This window comes from Saccopteryx bilineata, chromosome 3, assembly GCF_036850765.1.
Source record: "Saccopteryx bilineata isolate mSacBil1 chromosome 3, mSacBil1_pri_phased_curated, whole genome shotgun sequence".
Classification (NCBI taxonomy): Eukaryota; Metazoa; Chordata; class Mammalia; order Chiroptera; family Emballonuridae; genus Saccopteryx; species Saccopteryx bilineata.
In genome coordinates, this window is record NC_089492.1 from 272,200,453 (window position 1) to 272,218,052 (window position 17,600).

Below are 17,600 nucleotides of genomic sequence, written 5' to 3' on the forward strand. Positions count from 1 at the left end.
TCATGCCCTGAAAGACCAGGATAGGATATGATAGCTATTATATATTTATTATGTGCTTGTAAGCACATTGCAAGCATTAATTCATTCCATTCTTATAGCAACCTTGTGAGAAAGATAAAATTCATATCCCTCTTCAACAGATAAACAGAAGAGCAGAGAGTAACTAACTGTCCTCCCAAAAGGACACAGCCACGAAGTGGCAGAATAGGGACCTGAACTCATGTTTGTCAGACTCCAGAGCCTGAGGGCTTAACTGTTACTATATACTGCCTTGCTGATTTTGCTCAGTGATTACTGAACAAATGAATAAATGAGAAATAAGTCAATTGTGTTAGAATTTGGTAGAGTAGGCTGAATCTAGCTTATAGGAAGAGTAAAGTATGAGTTATATTTGAAAAAGATCACATCATTAAATAGAAAGGTAAAGCGATTATTTTAGAGATAGCAGGTAAGCTATCTCTAATAGAATGACTATTATAGTATTTATTTCCCTTTACCAATGCCTTTTTATTTTCTATTCCTTCAAGAAGTTAGTTTTGGCCCTGGCCAGTTGGTTCAGTGGATAGAGAGCATTGGCCCAGCATGCAGATGACCCAGGTTCAATCCTGGTAAGGGCACACCGGAGAAACAACCATTTACTTCTCTTCCCCTAACTTTCCCTCTTCTCTTTCTCTTCCCCTCTCACAGCCAGTGACTTGACTGGTTCGAGCATCAGCCCTGGGCGCTGAGGATAGGTTGGCTAATTCAAGAGCCCCAGATGGGGGTTGCAGTGTGGATCCCAGTTGGGGTGCATGCAGGGAGTCTGTCTCACTATCTTCCCTACTCTCATTTTAAAAAAAGTTAGTTAGTTTTATATATTTCATTTTTAATACTGAGAACTATAATGAAGAAACAAAAATGCTCCTAAACCTACAACCCACACAAAATCCCTATTTGAAAATCACATTTTGAAAAATAAAAATAATACATATGTATAGTTAGAAAAAGCAAACAGGAAGATACGAAATGGTAAGTAAAAGCCATCCATCCCTCCTATCCCTCTCTTTTAATTTTAATAATCATTGTCCATGCAGCAGCCATGACAGATTGATAAGGGTTCAGATGGAAACTAGTCTACATATTTAGTTACCATATTACATTTGCTTTGATTTTCTAGGGAGTAAATAGAGGTCAGAGTGATGAAAAGTGGTGAGAGGACATAGGAGACTGTCCAGAACGTCAGCATTACTGCTTGTCAGGCTTGCATCACTACTACTACGGCTCAACTTTTTCTATTGGCAAAAAAAAAAAAAAAGATGTGGCATCTATGTTATTCAAGCTCATAGAAACTGGTGTTGGTGATTTTACCTCATGTAAAAAATTTAAAACCACTGTAAGAAATACATACAAATATGTACTATGTGCTTACTACTGGGCAGTGGGATATAACAGAAAAAAGATCTTGCCCTCTCTAAGTTTATATATAGTCTTATCAGGAAATAAGATGACAGGAGATACTTAATATATGTTCATAACAGGCTATATTAAATTTCTACTCAAAACCACAGGGGAAAAAATAAAACATCATTTTTGGCATTGTTTCATTCTAGAGGAATTTAACTCCTACACCTAAAGGATCTCAAAACTAATTAAGTTCATATTTCATCCTTTTTTTAAAGAGGAGGGAGGGAAGGATTGTCTTATTAGCACATTTTGAGCTTCAAATGGAAACAACAATGTCACAAAATTTTTCCTGTGAACTCTGAAATAAAGTGTATTAACTTTAAGCATGTCTCCTTCCCCCATTTTGCTTTTTTTTTTTTTTTTTTTTCTGAAGCTGGAAACGGGGAGAGACAGTTAGACAGACTCCCGCATGCGCCCGACCAGGATCCACCCGGCACGCCCACCAGGGGCGAAGCTCTGCCCACCAGGGGGCGATGCTCTGCCCCTCCGGGGCGTCGCTTTGCTGCAACCAGAGCCACTCTAGCGCCTGGGGCAGAGGCCAAGGAGCCATCCCCAGCGCCCGGGCCATCTTTGCTCCAATGGAGCCTTGGCTGCGGGAGGGGAAGAGAGAGACAGAGAGGAAGGGGGGGTGGAAAAGCAAATGGGCGCCTCTCCTATGTGCTCTGGCCAGGAATCGAACCCGGGTGCCCCGCACGCCAGGCCGACGCTCTACCACTGAGCCAACCAGCCAGAGCCAAGCATGTCTCCTTAACATATGTTCTTTTTTTTTTTTTTTTCTTTTTCTTTTTTCTGAAGCTGGAAACAGGGAGAGACAGTCAGACAGACTCCCGCATGAGCCCGACCGGGATCCACCCGGCACGCCCACCAGGGGCAACATATGTTCTTGAGCAGCTAGGAAAAACTGTGTTATAGCATAATAATGACTTATAAATTCAGAAACAGAGTAAGAAGAAAATAACTGACTCCATTTGTTTAGGATATAGCTTGTTTTTTCTACCTCAACTGCTTCTCTATTTCCTATGTGATATAAATTCTAAACTAAAGGAAACTATGCATGTGAATACGGGGGTCCTCGTGTTACGACATAGTTCCATTCCTATGACAGTGATGTAACCCAAATTTTGGTGTAAGTCGAAATACACACGACTTACACCTAGCCTAACACAAACAGAACACTTGTGCTTTTAAGAGTCTAAAATGGCGTACGGTCTGACCTGTGGTGGCGCAGTGGATAAAGCATCCACCTGGAACACTGAGGTCGCCGGTTCGAAACCTTAGGCTTGCCTGGTTAAAGCACATATGGGAGTTGATGCTGCCTGCTTCTCCCCTTCTCTCTCTAAGATGAATAAATAAAATTCAAAATGGTGTAGGTAAGCACACTAGAGGACGCCAACTCCCTCACTCATATGCCAGATTACTGCATATTCTTCTATCACACAACCAAACTATTTCGCTCACGTAGTCCATAAATTCAACACTAATGGCATAAACTGAAACACATCTCAATTTTTTAAAGTTTTTATGGCAGTGAATGTAGTAAAGGCAAAAACATATATCAGGCCCTGGCCGGTTGGCTCAGCGGTAGAGCGTCGGCCTGGCGTGTGGGGGACCCGGGTTCAATTCCCGGCCAGGGCACATAGGATAAGCGCCCATTTGCTTCTCCACCCCCCCCCCTCCTTCCTCTCTGTCTCTCTCTTCCCCTCCCGCAGCCAAGGCTCCATTGGAGCAAAGATGGCCCGGGCGCTGGGGATGGCTCCTTGGCCTCTGCCCCAGGCGCTAGAGTGGCTCTGGTAGAGGCAGAGCGATGCCCCGGAGGGGCAGAGCATCGCCCCCTGGTGGGCAGAGCGTTGCCCCTGGTGGGCGTGCCAGGTGGATCCCGGTCGGGCACATGCGGGAGTCTGTCTGACTGTCCCTCCCCGTTTCCAGCTTCAGATTTATGAAATTTTAAAAAAGTAAAAAACAAAACAAAACAAAACAAAAAAACACATATATCAATACTGTCATAACCCGAGGGCCCCTGTAGCCTAGTTTCATATTCAAGGTTCACATTTAAAAAAAAATTTTTTTTATTTATTCATTGTAGAGAGGAGAGGGAGAGAAAGAGACAGAGAGAGAGAGAGAGAGACAGAGAGACAGAGAGAGAGAGGAGAGACAGAGAGAGAGAAGGGGGGAGGAGCTGGAAGCATCAACTCCCGTATGTGCCTTGACCAGGCAAGCCCAGGGTTTCTAACCAGCGACCTCAGCATTTCCAGGTCGATGCTTTATCCACTGCTCCACCACAGGTCAGGCAAGGTTCACATTTAAAAAAAAAAGATTTTACTTATTCATTTTAGAGATGAGGAAGAGAGAGAGAGAGAGAGAGAGAGAGACAAATGGGGAAGGAGCAGGAAGCATCAGCTCTAATATGTGCCTTGACCAGGCAAGCCCGGGATTTTGAACTGGCAACCTCAGCGTTCCAGGTTGATGTTTTATCCACTGCGCCACCACAGGTCAGGCTCATGGGTCACATAAATAATCTGTTTCATTAAATAATTATTTCATCAAACACATACCAAAATTTTTTTTCCAACCAACAAATTGTGTTCACTTCTGTGGAAGGGAGGTCAATACAGAAACTTAATGAAGTTGTCAGAAGATTTAAAACATTTTGGGAAGGTGGCCTGACCTGTGGTGACATGGGATAAAGCGTTGACCTGGAATGCTGAGGTCGCTGGTTTGAAGCCCTGGGCTTGCCTGATCAGGGCACATATGGGAGTTGATGCTTCCTGCTCCTCCCCCCTTCTCTCTCTCCTTCTCTCTCCTCTCTAAAATGAATAAATTAAATCTTTAAAAAAAAGCCAAAAAACATTTTGGAAGTCAACTTAATATACATAAAAGGTCCTCTCCTATACCAAAAAAAACCCCTTTAGAAGAACCTTTTCCTCTGGTGTGCTATGGGGAAAGTGGCTGTTAACCCATTAACACTTGATAAGGGGGGAAGAAAGCCAAAGCAGTAATGAGTCAGTTTTAAAAGTAGTGAGGGTGGAGTGAAGTTGACATGTGTGAAGAAATTAAAAAATACAAACTTCTAGTTATAAAATAAATAAGTCATGGCAATGTGATGTACAATATGGTGACAGTAGTTAATAATACTGTATTGCATATTAGAAAGTCACTAAGACAAGGAAAAAGGCCATGTGAAGATGGAGGCAGGGACTAGAATGATGCAACCACAAGGCAAGGAACATCAAAGATGGCAACAGTAGGCCCTGGAGGAGTAGCTCAGTTGGTTAGAGCAGCATCCCGTTATATAAAAGGTTGTGGGTTCAGTCCCTCATTAGTTCAGCTCTACCTACTCCCTAGCCTTCTTTCCCTCTGGCTCTCATGATATGCCCATTGCCCCAAGAAAGTCTCTTTTGTCTCAAAATTGTATAAAGGGAGCCTGTTACTGAAAACAAAACAACTGATATTATGCATTGTCAGTGATATTGTCAAGCTTTCAAGAGAAAATTAAAAATTTGGAAACTATATCCACCAAAGTGAGTTTAACAGCTTCCCAAGATTTAAAGACATTTCCAGTTACATCAGTGGTGGTGTTGACGAATGTTAATATTAATAAAATTAATGAATTTTAAAATACAATAAAATGTGTAAACATCCATCGATATAGAAAAGGTCCTAGAGGCCTTATGTCAGTCCCACTGGAACTTAATATATAAAAACACATTTTATTTTTAGAATAGAACAAAATTTATTTTTCAATGTATCTACATAACTGTTAGCTAATCTAACTGTAACAAAATTCTCACCCCATTTATAAAGACTCCATTTTCTTCAAAACACTTTTTACATTCAGATTCTTTCCTTCATCAAATGGCATTGAATGAAATGTACTCAATAAACCAAATTCTTATCATATGTTTTGTAAACTAAGAAAAAAAAATCAGTATAACATTTGAAGAAGAAAGGGAGGAAACAATGAGATTGGTTGTAAAATATATAACCACGAATTGTTTGTTTTTTCTGAAATCCACATTATGAATATAAATGTTAATTAACTTAAAATTCCAAGATTTAAAGTATTAGAGAGAAAAAATTTCACTAGCATAGAACATACATTTTTTTTCTCACATTAGTCATCAAAATCACATTTCAATTTATGTTTCAATTCACTATTGGCCAACTATAACTTCTATAGAAACTTGCACTTTGGTATTCTTTAATAAATTTAAACTATATTTAATTTAATTTAGGGTAAACTTAATTAGCTCAATGATAAATTTAATTAATTTAACTTATGCTTGAGTTAGGTTTGCAGAAGGTCAGAAAGAAAAATAAGTTTCCAATAAAAACCTCTGGAATTATTGTACATTATTCATTGGCCATATGGACATGCTCTTTAGGATTTGTCACCAGACAACTATAATCAACTTGACTTATTAAATTATTCACAAATAATCCCCTCAAGAATTAACTTGGTAATGAAACTACAAATTTATAAATAAAGTGCTGACAGCCCTCTGGTGTTTAAACTAAGTATTTCATTGATGAACTAGATGTAATGTTAAGTGCCCTTCAGGGAAAAAAAAGAGCCAAGGTCCTAAAGAAGCCATTTAAAGTCATTTTGCAAGGTTTTCAAGAATAGTCTTCTCAAAGCCAAGAAAACAGCTATTCATTTGACCTGATTCCTTGTACAAGTAGGCCAAAGTGCTAACTATAGTAATCTATGGTAACTGGGCATCAGTAGAATACAAACTTGGTAGTATTTTTACTATACTTCTTCAAGTTATAATTGCATAAAAAGAGATTCAGACTTTTCACATTTGGTAAAAAAAAAATCACCAAATGCTTGAATTAAAATCTTCCTCCAGTATGTGTGCTGAGGTTAAACAAGGTAAACTGTTTCTTTTTGCTAATGTATATTTTAAGTGTGAAGTACCTCCTAACTAGACTTCTAACTATAATATTTTTATAATTGAATATCCTAGACTATATCTCTCTTTGAAATTAGAATCAATAGGAAAATAGGGTTCAATAAACAGTAACTGCCATTTTAGTCAATACAGGTAGATACTAAACCTTTGTGTATCAAGATTTATATTCCCTTAACCATGTTGTTAGATAGAGAATTTTAATTTTCTTATTGTAACTTGCTAAGTGATTCCTGTTTTATTTGAATTAACTAATATTTTAGAGCAAGTAGCTCTCAAAGTGTGGCCTAGGAGCCACTGGGGATCCCTAAGGTTAGAATTATTTTTTACTGTATAATAATACAAAGTGGTTATTTGTCTTTTCACTCTCATTATCTTACAACTGTACAATTTTCCAGAAACCACATGGCATGTGATAACAAGAAGCTGAATGCAGAGGCTGATGTTTAAATCCAGCTGTCTTTTACTAATACAACATGAAAACGATTTGCAAAAATGTAAAACAAAATGCTACTCTTCTCACTAATGTTTTTGTTTATTTTGGGAGTTATTTTTCATTAAAATGTTACTTATATAATATATAATGGATTTATTAATGTTATTTTAAATGAATTAATATTTTTAAATTTCCTGAGTTTTAATTTGTAATACTGTAAATATCAACAAATATAAATCATACAAATAAAGTTCTTTGGGGCCCACAGTTATATTTAAGAGCATAAAGAGATCCTGAGATCAAAAGTTTGAGGACCACTCATCAAGAGAGTAGCCTACTAAACATGAAAAAAATTACTGTCAAAGCTTTAACAGAGGTGAGGATAAAACACAAGTAATAAGAAAAATGTCGGTGATACTCACCAAATGGATCTTCCATGCCACTATTAACCAGCTTAGGGAAGTAGGGTATAGTTTCTAAAAAAAGAAAAGAATAAATAAAATACTTAAAACACAAAGTCCAGCATCTTTTTTAAAAAAGATAAACCAAGTTCAGTAACAGTGATTATAGCTTAAAACTAGAACATCATATAAATGTACAACTTATTAAGTGAGAACATTGCCAACTGAGATTTATTTTAAGGGGTTGAAATACAGATTATATAAAAATATCATAAAACATTTAAGGATAATTTTCATTTTAAAATATATTATTCTCGCCTGACCAGGCAGTGGCGCAGTGGATAGAGCATTGAACTGGGATGTGGAGGACCCAGGTTCAAGACCCCAAGGCTCACCAGCTTGAGTCCAAGGTCACTGGCTCGAGCAAGGGGTCACTCGGTCTGCTGTAGTCCCACAGTCAAGGCACATATGAGAAAGCAATCAATGAACTAAGGAACCACAACAAAGAATTGTTTCTCTGCTCTCTCCCTTCCTGTCTGTCTGTCCTTTTCTGTCCCTTCATCTGACTCTCTGTCTCTGCCAGAACAGAAAAGGACTCTGCAGGTACAGGTGGTGATGCAAATAACCTGGCAGATCCTATGGTATCATTCTCAGTTTACTCAAATAAGTTCCCTTTCCAACACCCACCTTGAATTTACTAGATTATAAGAGAAAAGATATATGTTTGTTATAAAAACAAAAAGCAACCCCCTCCCCCAACTCACATACACACCTGAGAAAGTATATGAGAATATCTTAGGAGGAAATTAGTTTGCCTAAAGAAAGTAGAAGTTATTTATTTATTTACTTTTTAGATTTTATTTATTCATTATAGAGAGGAGAGAGAGAGAGAGAGAGAGAGAAGGGGGGAGGAGAAGGAAGCATCAACTCCCATATGCGCCTTGACCAGGCAAGCCCAGGGTTTCGAACCGGCAACCTCAGTGTTTCCAGGTTGACGCTTTATCCACTGCGCCACCACAGGTCAGGCGAAAGTAGAAGTTATTTTAGATGTGGGAGGATGCACAGTAAGTCAGAAGACTTACATAAGTTTAGAATGCTTTAATATGAAAAAAAGCAAAAGAATGTTTTGAAAGAAATTTGACTAAGTATAGATGTCCAACTTCCCTCACCCTTAATCAAGACAAGGATTAAATCTGCCCAATCTTGCTTCCTATCTCTTTCATGGTTTGGCTCCTAAGGGCATTCCATAACAGTCTGAATACTAAACTCCCAATTCAAAATGTTTTCCAGAGAACAGCACCTACTAACAGTTGGTGCCACATGTGATCTGAGAAAACTGGAAATATGATGTGATTTTGGAGTTCAACTGCTCACAGAATAGATGGCAAAGAGGACTCTAGGTTTAACACCGATAATCCCTGGCACAAGGTGCTGGTCCAATTCTTTAAACTTTCACCAGTGATGAATACTGATTGTCTATCTGTGGAAGAGAATGCTCTTAGTTGATTGTATGTATCAGGCACTTGAAGGATAAGAGGGAAATAATTAACATAATGACAATGGAATTGAATGGCTATTGTCAAATTCAACTGATGCTCTAGAAAAAGAAAAGCTAGGAGTGCCCTGTCCAGATAGCTCTGTTGGTAAGAGCATCATCCTGAAGTTCAGAGGTTGCCAGTTTAATTCTTTTTTATTTATTTATTTATTTATTTATTTATTCATTTTTAGAGAGGAGAGAGAGAGACAGAGAGGGAGAGAGAGGAGAGACAGAGAGAGAGAGAGAAGGGGGAGGAGCTGGAAGCATCAACTCCCATATGTGCCTTGACCAGGCAAGCCCAGGGTTTTGAACTGGCGACCTCAGCATTTCCAGGTCGATGCTTTATCCACTGCGCCACCACAGGCCAGGCGTCAGTTTAATTCTAGTCAGGGCACATATAGGAACAGATTAATGTTCCTGTCTCTCTCTCTTTCTTTCTCTCTGTCTCCTTTCCTCTCTCTCTCTCTCTCAAAAATCAAAACAAAGGCTGAGGATAGCTCCATTGGAGCCTATCAACCTCAGGCACTAAAAAGCTCGGTACTTGAGCATTGGCCCCATTGGGACACATGCGGGAGTCTGTCTATCTCCTCTCCTCTTACCTAAAAACAAAGAAACAAACAAAAAGCAAGCAAACAAACAAAATAACCCCCACAATTTCCTAGGAAACTTACACTTGAAGTTTAATGCCCTACAGCTGCTGTCTTTAAAATTCTTAATAAGCCTGACCTGTGGTGGCGCAGTGGATAAAGCCTCGACCTGGAATGCTGAGGTCGCCAGTTCAAAACCCTGGGCTTGCCTGGTTAAGGCACATATGGGAGTTGATGCTTCCTGCTCCTCCCTTCTCTCTCTCTCTCCTGTCTAAAATGAATAAAGTCTTAAAAAAAAAACCTCAAAATCATTTAAAAATAAATAAATAAAATTCTTAATAATTTTATCTATAAATGTGTGTTCTGTAAGTGAAGTCTGATGGCGAAATGAAACATGTGCTGGGGGTCTGAAGCCTCACCACACACACGTGATCTACCTCCTCCTGTTTTCCAGGAGGGGCTCTGGGCCACACACGCTGGCCCCACCTGGCCATCTTTTTCCTGCCTGGGCTGGGAGAACCATGGCACTTTTGGTTGGCAATTTCTGTTGCTCACTCTCAATTCTGAAGTACTGGACAAATAAATTATGTAGTTGGCCCTCCTTGTGGTCATTCGTTCAGGTAACTGTAAACTGGGGAAATAGGAACACTAACATTTTGAGGACAGGTTGATATTGACATCTGGAGTCTGGAAGTGTCATCATGGACTTAAGAGAAAATAAATTGAATCCTGGCTTAAGATCCAGCTCACAGCCCTGGCCGGTTGGCTCAGTGGTAGAGCGTCAGCCTGGCATGCAGGAGTCCTGGGTTCAATTCCCGGCCAGGGCACACAGGAGAAGCACCCCTCTGCTTCTCCACCCCTCCCCATCTCCTTCCTCTTCCCCTCCCGCAGCCAAGGTTCTATTGGAGCAAAATTGGCCTGGGCACTGAGGAGGCTCTGTGGCCTCTGCCTCAGGTGCTAAAATGGCTCTGGTTGCAACAGAGCAACGCCCCAGATGGGCAGAGCATCGCCCCCTGGTGGGCATGCTGGGTGGATCCCGGTTGGGCGCATGCGGGAGTCTGTCTGACTGCCTCCCCATTTCCAACTTCAGAAAAATACAAAAATAAAAAAAGATCCAGCTCACAATGGGCCCACTGGGTCTATGGACCCTCTTAGTGGTCATTTCCCGGGTCCCTGAGTATATAATTGAAATAAGCATATTTGGAAATTAGGGCAATCCCCATTTAAGTCCTTGGCATGTGGGATAAGAGTTATACTGTGGAAGGCCAAGTGGAGGAAGCCTCTAAAGGCTTCCCCACACCACAGGCTAAGATAATAAATACAAAACCAAACGAAACAGTATTGTATCTCTGGGGTGAAGGAGGGCAGATGACAGAAATTAGTGCTATACTCCTAAAACTGTGCTGGATTTACCAGTGTGGTCGCTGCAAAAACCAGACAAATCCTGGAGGAAGGTAGCAGATTACCACAAACTCAATCTAATAGTAGTCACAACTGCAACTGCCAGTTTGGTGACCATGGAACACCAAAGATGCCAGATGTGGTATCTTTGCTAGAGCAGATTAACACAGAAATTGGAGAAATAAACTTTTTCTTTTATCCCTATAATGACATCAGAAACAACTCACATTCATATAGAATGGATTGTACTTTTACAGGATTATGTCAATTTTGCCACCCTCTCACATAACAATAACACAGTGAGACAAGGATCATCTGGACTTCCTGTAGAAAAATCACACTAACCCACCATGTTAATAAACATCATGCTAATTGGGCCAGATAGATAAGCAAGAAGCTGATAGTACACTGAAGGCCTTGTCAGGAAACCTGCACTCCAGAGGGCGAGAGATAAATGTTATGAAGAGTCAGATACCAATTCATCAATAAAATTTTTGTAAGCTAAGTAGTCAGGGGATTGATAAGATATGCCATTTAAGTAATGGCATCCAAATAAATAACTGAATCTTGTATCTCCCACCATTAAGAGGGAATCACAACACCTGAAGATACTGTTCTGGCTTTTATACTGAGTGACACAAAAAGTTGCCATTTTCAAGAGCAGCCAGAACAGAAAAGGACTCTGCAGGTCCAGGTGGTGATGCAAATAACCTGGCAGATCCTATAGTATCATGGCAAACCCCCAGGGGAGAACCATTACAGAGATCTGGGGTGCTAGAGCAGGGGTCCCCAAACTTTTTACACAGGGGGCCAGCTCACTGTTCCTCAGACCGTTGGAGGGCCAGACTATAAAAAAAAACTATGAACAAATCCCTATGCACACTGCACATATCTTATTTTAAAGTAAAAAAACAAAACGGGAATACAATATTTAAAATAAAGAACAAGTAAATTTATTTATTTTTTTTCCATTTTTCTTTTTTTCTTCTGAAGCTGGAAACGGGGAGAGACAGTCAGACAGACTCCCACATGTGCCCGACCGGGATCCACCCGGCACGCCCACCAGGGGCGACGCTCTGCCCACTAGGGGGCGATGCTCTGCCCCTCCGGGGCGTTGCTCTGCTGCAACCAGAGCCACTCTAGCGCCTGGGGCAGAAGCCAAGGAGCCATCCCCAGCGCCCGGGCCATCTTTGCTCCAATGGAGCCTTGGCTGCGGGAGGGGAAGAGAGAGACAGAGAGGAAGGAGGGGGGGGGTGGAGGAGCAAATGGGTGCTTCTCCTATGTGCCCTGGCCGGGAATTGAACCCGGGTCCCCCGCACGCCAGGCCGACGCTCTACCGCTGAGCCAACCGGCCAGGGCCAGAACAAGTAAATTTAAATCAACAAACTGACCAGTATTTCAATGGGAACTATGGGCCTGCTTTTGGCTAATGAGATGGTCAATGTCCAGTTCCATATTTGTCACTGCTAGCCGTAACAAGTGATATGACGTACTTCCGGAGCTGTGATGTGTGCATCCCACGTCACCGGAAGTTGTACTGTACGTGAGCGACGCCGCGCTTTGCAGCATCTGCATCCTGTGTTCCTCTCACTGACCACCAATGAAAGAGGTGCCCCTTCCAGAAGTGCGGTAGGGGCCAAATAAATGGCCTCAGGGGGCCGCAGGCAGCCCACGGACCGTAGTTTGGGGACCCCTGTTCTAGAGCAAGGCTATCCATTTATAGTGGAAGACTGTATGCTTTTTGCAGAACAACTTCTGATGTGCTACTGGGTCCTTGTAGACAGGGAGCATCCGACTATGGGACACCAACTGAACATTTATCCAGAATCACCATCATAACCTGTTTCTGTGAAACTCACCAACTCATAGGTCGGGTGGACCCAGCAACAATCCAGCATAATGAAAGTGATACCTCTAGTATCAGGTACAAGTAGGACCAAAAGTCACATGCATTAGCAGACAACCCGAACCCTCGTATCATATAATCTGCCATTATCACACAAGCACCACTCCCTCAGCACATACCTTTGGCATATGGGAGCCCATATGGCCAGTTGACAAAGAAAAAACCCTCACCGTCTCCACAGATGGCTGTATACGGTGACAAATAAAAAACGTAGTAGCTGCATTACAGCCTTACTCAGAGGATGGCACTGAAAGACAGTAGTAGCGAAAACTCCTACCAATGAGCAGAGCTTCAGGCAGCACACGGAACTGCCTACTTTGTGTGGTTTGAAGTTAGAACACAGGCAGACTCATAGGCAAATGTCCTGACATACTGATCAGGGAGTATAAGAAGAGAAATACTGGAAAAATTGGGGAAAGGAGGTCTTAGGATAGAGGCATACAGAAGGTAATAGATACAACATTTGAAGATTTGTATCAGCAGAGAGCAACTATCATGAAAGAGGCACTAAACAACCAAATAAACAATGACTCAGCCAGTTTACATCATCCATCTCTTGTTATAGCCTCCTAGTGCTGACAAAATGGGCATATGAAAGAAAGTAGAGGCCCTGGCCAATTTTCTCAGGGGACAGAGCATCAGCCCAGTGTACAGACGTCCCAAGTTTGATCCCCGGTCAGGGCACACATGAGAAGCATCTGCTTCTCTTCCCCTTCTCTCCCTCTTCCTCTTTCACAGACATTCGCCAGTCTGGTTTACATTAAACTGGTAGCAGTAACAATATCTATAATACCTCAGGCAAATAATTAGAAAAATCATTTAAGTTTTATTTAACATTTGCCCTACTAGAAGCCTTGTTCTACAGTTTATCTAACAGATATTTAATACTCCTGTTGCCAATGGTAGCCATAGTTTTGGCTCCCTCATCCCTCTCCCCCTGGTAACGACTTTTTTTTTTTTTTTTTTTTAGGTGAGAGGTGAGAGGAGGGGAGATAGTGAGGCAGACTCCTGCTTATGTCCCAGCAACCCCATCTGGGGTAGATGCTCGAGTAATGAGCTTATTTTTAGCACCTGAGGCTAATGGGCTCCAGTGGACTATCCTCAGCACCTGGGGCCACGCTCGAACCAACTGAGCCACTGGCAGCAGGAGGGGAAAAGGGAGAGAAAGGGGAGAGAAAGGGGAGAGAAAGGGGAGAGAAAGGGGAGAGAAAGGGGAGAGGGAAGGGGAGAGAAGCAGCTGGTCGCTACTACTGTGTGCCCTGACCAGGAATCAAACCCGGGATGGGATGTCTGTATGTCAGGCCGATGCTCTATCACTGAGCCACTGGGCAGAGCCAACCACTTCACTTTTATCTGATTATCTTTCATTGGACAAATTAGCACAAGTTAGTTTCAAATATCAATCACTCACATAAAACTGCTAAATCATTTTAGTCACAAAAGACAGTATTACAGAATAATCTTGTCCTCGTGACTTCAATTGGGATTAATAATAACCACTCTCAAAAAAAGTTCTGAAAATCTCATAAAATACTGTTAAAAAATAAGCCTGACCTGTGGTGGCGCAGTGGATAAAGCATCAACCTGGAACACTGAGGTTGCTGGTTCGAAACCCCGGGCTTGCCTGGTCAAAGCACATATGAAAATTGATGTTTCCTGTTCCTCCCCTCTTTTCTCTCTCTCTTTCTCCCCCCCCCCGTAAAATTAATAAATAAAACCTTTTAAAAAATGCACAACTAAATGGAACTAAGTGGAACGAGTTGATATTCCTCACTGTCTTCGTTCCCCACCCTCTCTCTCAAATCAATGGGAAAAATATTTGCAAATGATGAACTTAAAAAAAATAAATAAATAAAAAAGGAAAAGCCTGACCAGGTGGTGGTACAGTGGATAGAGCGTCAGACTGGGATACGGAGGACCCAGGTTCGAGACCCTGAGGTCACCAGCTTGAGCGTGGGCTCATCTGGTTTAAGCAAAGCTCACCAGCTTGGACCCAAGGCTCGAGCAAGGGGTTACTCGGTCTGCTGTAGCCCCACAGTCAAGGCACATATGAGAAAGCAATCAATGAACAACTAAGGTGTCGCAACAAAAAACTGATGATTGATGTTTCTCATCTCTCTCCACTCCTTCTGTCCCTATCTCTGACTCTCTGTCTCTGTAAAAAAACAAAGAAGAAATACCCGTAGAGAAGAGATGGTCACGTATTAAATAAATGGATATTAATTCAATATGATGTATAAATAATGGAAATACAAGTAGCAAAGAAAAGGGTTCCTCTACACTTTTTAACCATGAAAAGTAGAGCTGGGCTTCTAGGTGTTGCTCAAACTCACCCCACTCCTTGGTTTTACTTCCAAAACAAAACTCAGTAGGTTTTGGCTCCATCATGATTCTGCACTTGATCAAAATACATTATGTCTAAAATCATTATATCACGATAATGAAGCCGCCTGACCTGTGGTGGCGCAGTGGATAAAGCGTTGACCTGGAATACTGAGGTCAATGGTTCAAAACCCTGGGCTTGCCTAGTCAAGGCACATATGCCCAAAAGCAACAACTCTGAGTTGATGCTTTCTGCTCCTCCCCCACCACCTTTCTCTTTCTATCTCTCTCCTCTCTCTAAAATCAATAAATAAAATCTTTAAAAAAAAAAGATAATGAAGCCAATTTAATTTGAAGAGAAAATTAAAGTATCATTTCAGTTTATTCCTTAGACTTGACTTACATCATTAAATAAACATAATTAAGAAAGAAATAGCCTGACCAGGTGGTGGCGCAGTGGATAGAGCGTCAGACTGGGATGCGGAGGACCCAGGTTCAAGAACCTGAGGTCACCAGCTTGAGCGTGGACTCATCTCGGAGCAAAAGTTCACCAGCTTGGACCCAAAGTCACTGGCTCAAGCAAGGGGTTACTCAGTTTGCTGAAGGCCCGCAGTCAAGGCACATATGAGAAAGCAATCAATGAACAACTAAGGTGTTGCAACGCACAACAAAAAGCTAATGATTGATGCTTCTCATCTCTCCGTTCCTGTCGTCTGTCCCTGTCTATCCTTCTCTCTGACTCTCTTTCTGTCTCTGTAAAAAAGAAAAAGAAACAAATAATGTATCATCGGCTCTTTCAGAGACCTATACTTGTTCACAGGTACTACTACCTTAATACAAGGAGTAAATACTATAATCTACATGTATCCTTATTATATCACTACAGAATCTACCCTTTTGACTGGAAGATGGAAAGCCATAGAAAACTCCTACTGTCCTAAAATGGCTTTCTTTTTGTTAATATTCTGCACAAAAATTTGGTAGCTACAAATAGAATGAATTTATGACTTCATTTGTTTTTGCCTCATCACAAAAAAATGAAACAGAGATTTATAATTATGTTCTTAATAAAATGAAGTTTTACAAATGTCTTTTAAAAAGTGTGTTAAAAAAAGTTACACTTGGTCCTGACCAGGCGGTGGCGCAGTGGGTAGAGCGTCGGACTGGGATGCGAAAGGACCCAGGTTCGAGACCCTGAGATCGCCAGCATGAGCACGGGCTCATCTGGTTTGAGCAAGGCTCACCAGCTTCAGCCCAAGGTCTCTGGCTCAAGCAAGGGGTTACTCGGTGAAGGAACATATGAGAAAGCAATCAATGAACAACTAAGGTGTCACAACGCACAATGAAAAACTAATGATTGATGCTTCTCATCTCTCCATTCCTGTCTGTCTGTCCCTATCTCTCTCTCTCTCTCTGTGTCTCTGTAAAATAAAAAAAATTAAAAAAAGTTACACTTGGGGGAGAGGGTGGGGAGAAGGGTATAAAGAGGAACAAATATAAGGTGATGGAAAATGATTTGACTATGGGTGATGGGTATACAACATAATCAACATTACAAGTGTTATACAAATGTTTACATGAAACCCATGTACTCTTGTTGATCAATGTCACCCTGTTAAAGTTAATTTTCTAAATAAAATAAATATATATATATTATTTTTACTACAAATTAAAAAGAAAAAAGTTACACTAGGCCTTGGCCAGTTAACTCAGTTGGATAGAGCATCTCATTCTGATATGGGTTCGATCCCTGGTCAGGGCATATATATACAGGAAGCAACCAATAAATGTACAACTACTAAGCAGAACAATAAATAGATGCCTCTCTCTCTCCCTTCTTCTATCTGTCTCTCCGAAATCAATCAATAAATAATAAAAAAAAAGATGTTACACTTGTCCTGGCCAGGTAGCTCCGTTGCTTAGATCACAGTCCTGATATGCCAAAGTCGCAGGTTCGATCCCCAGTCAGAGCACATACAAGAAGCAATCAATGAATGCATAAATTAGTGGCACAACAAATCAGTGTTTCTCTCTCTCTCTCTAAAATTAATCAATAAAATAAAAATAAACTGCACTCAAGAAAAGTTTACTTTTAAGCACAAATAATAACTAACATATTGTAAAGACATAAAAAAGGGACTAATTTCTCCTTTTCAAGAAAAACTGTGACCTCCTCAGAGTTAAACATGGTCCTCCTGTTCCCACTAAGAGACATGAATCACCTCTTTAAAATAGAGGTGTGGCTCTCTGATAAGCAAAAGTACTCTCAGGAAATACAATCAGTGAATTAAAAAAACATTACTTTCAGGAAAAATACAGACCTCAGCAAGGGTAATTTGTCATCAGTGGGTATGACAAAATCCACATCTAGAAAAATGCAGCTGTTTCTTTCTGGAATTATTTATATCACATTTGAGAAAAATCCCCCCAAACAAAACATACTTTTAAAAGTTACAGTATTCATTGCCTGACCAGGCGGTGGCACAGGGAATAGAGCGTCAGACTGGGATACAGAAGACCCAGGTTCGAGACCCCGAGGTCGCCAGCTTGAGCGTGGACTCATCTGGTTTGAACAAAGCTCACCAGCTTGGACCCAAGGTCACTGGCTCGAGCAAGGGGTTACTCGGTCTGCTGAAGGCCCACGGTCAAGGCACATA

General features: G+C 41.1%; 1 protein-coding gene across 5 annotated transcripts in view; it reads right to left on the reverse strand.

Annotated features, from left to right (window-relative positions):
* The window catches only part of PHACTR4 (phosphatase and actin regulator 4), a 108,172-nt gene that overhangs the window by 78,643 nt on the left and 11,929 nt on the right, over positions 1 to 17,600 (reverse strand). For all 5 annotated transcript variants that reach the window (XM_066269904.1, XM_066269905.1, XM_066269903.1 and 2 more), the window contains exon 2: positions 7,212 to 7,265. In XM_066269904.1, the coding sequence (XP_066126001.1) occupies positions 7,212 to 7,227 (16 nt within the window). In that variant the 5' untranslated portion in view covers positions 7,228 to 7,265. The remainder of the gene's footprint in view (positions 1 to 7,211; positions 7,266 to 17,600) is intronic.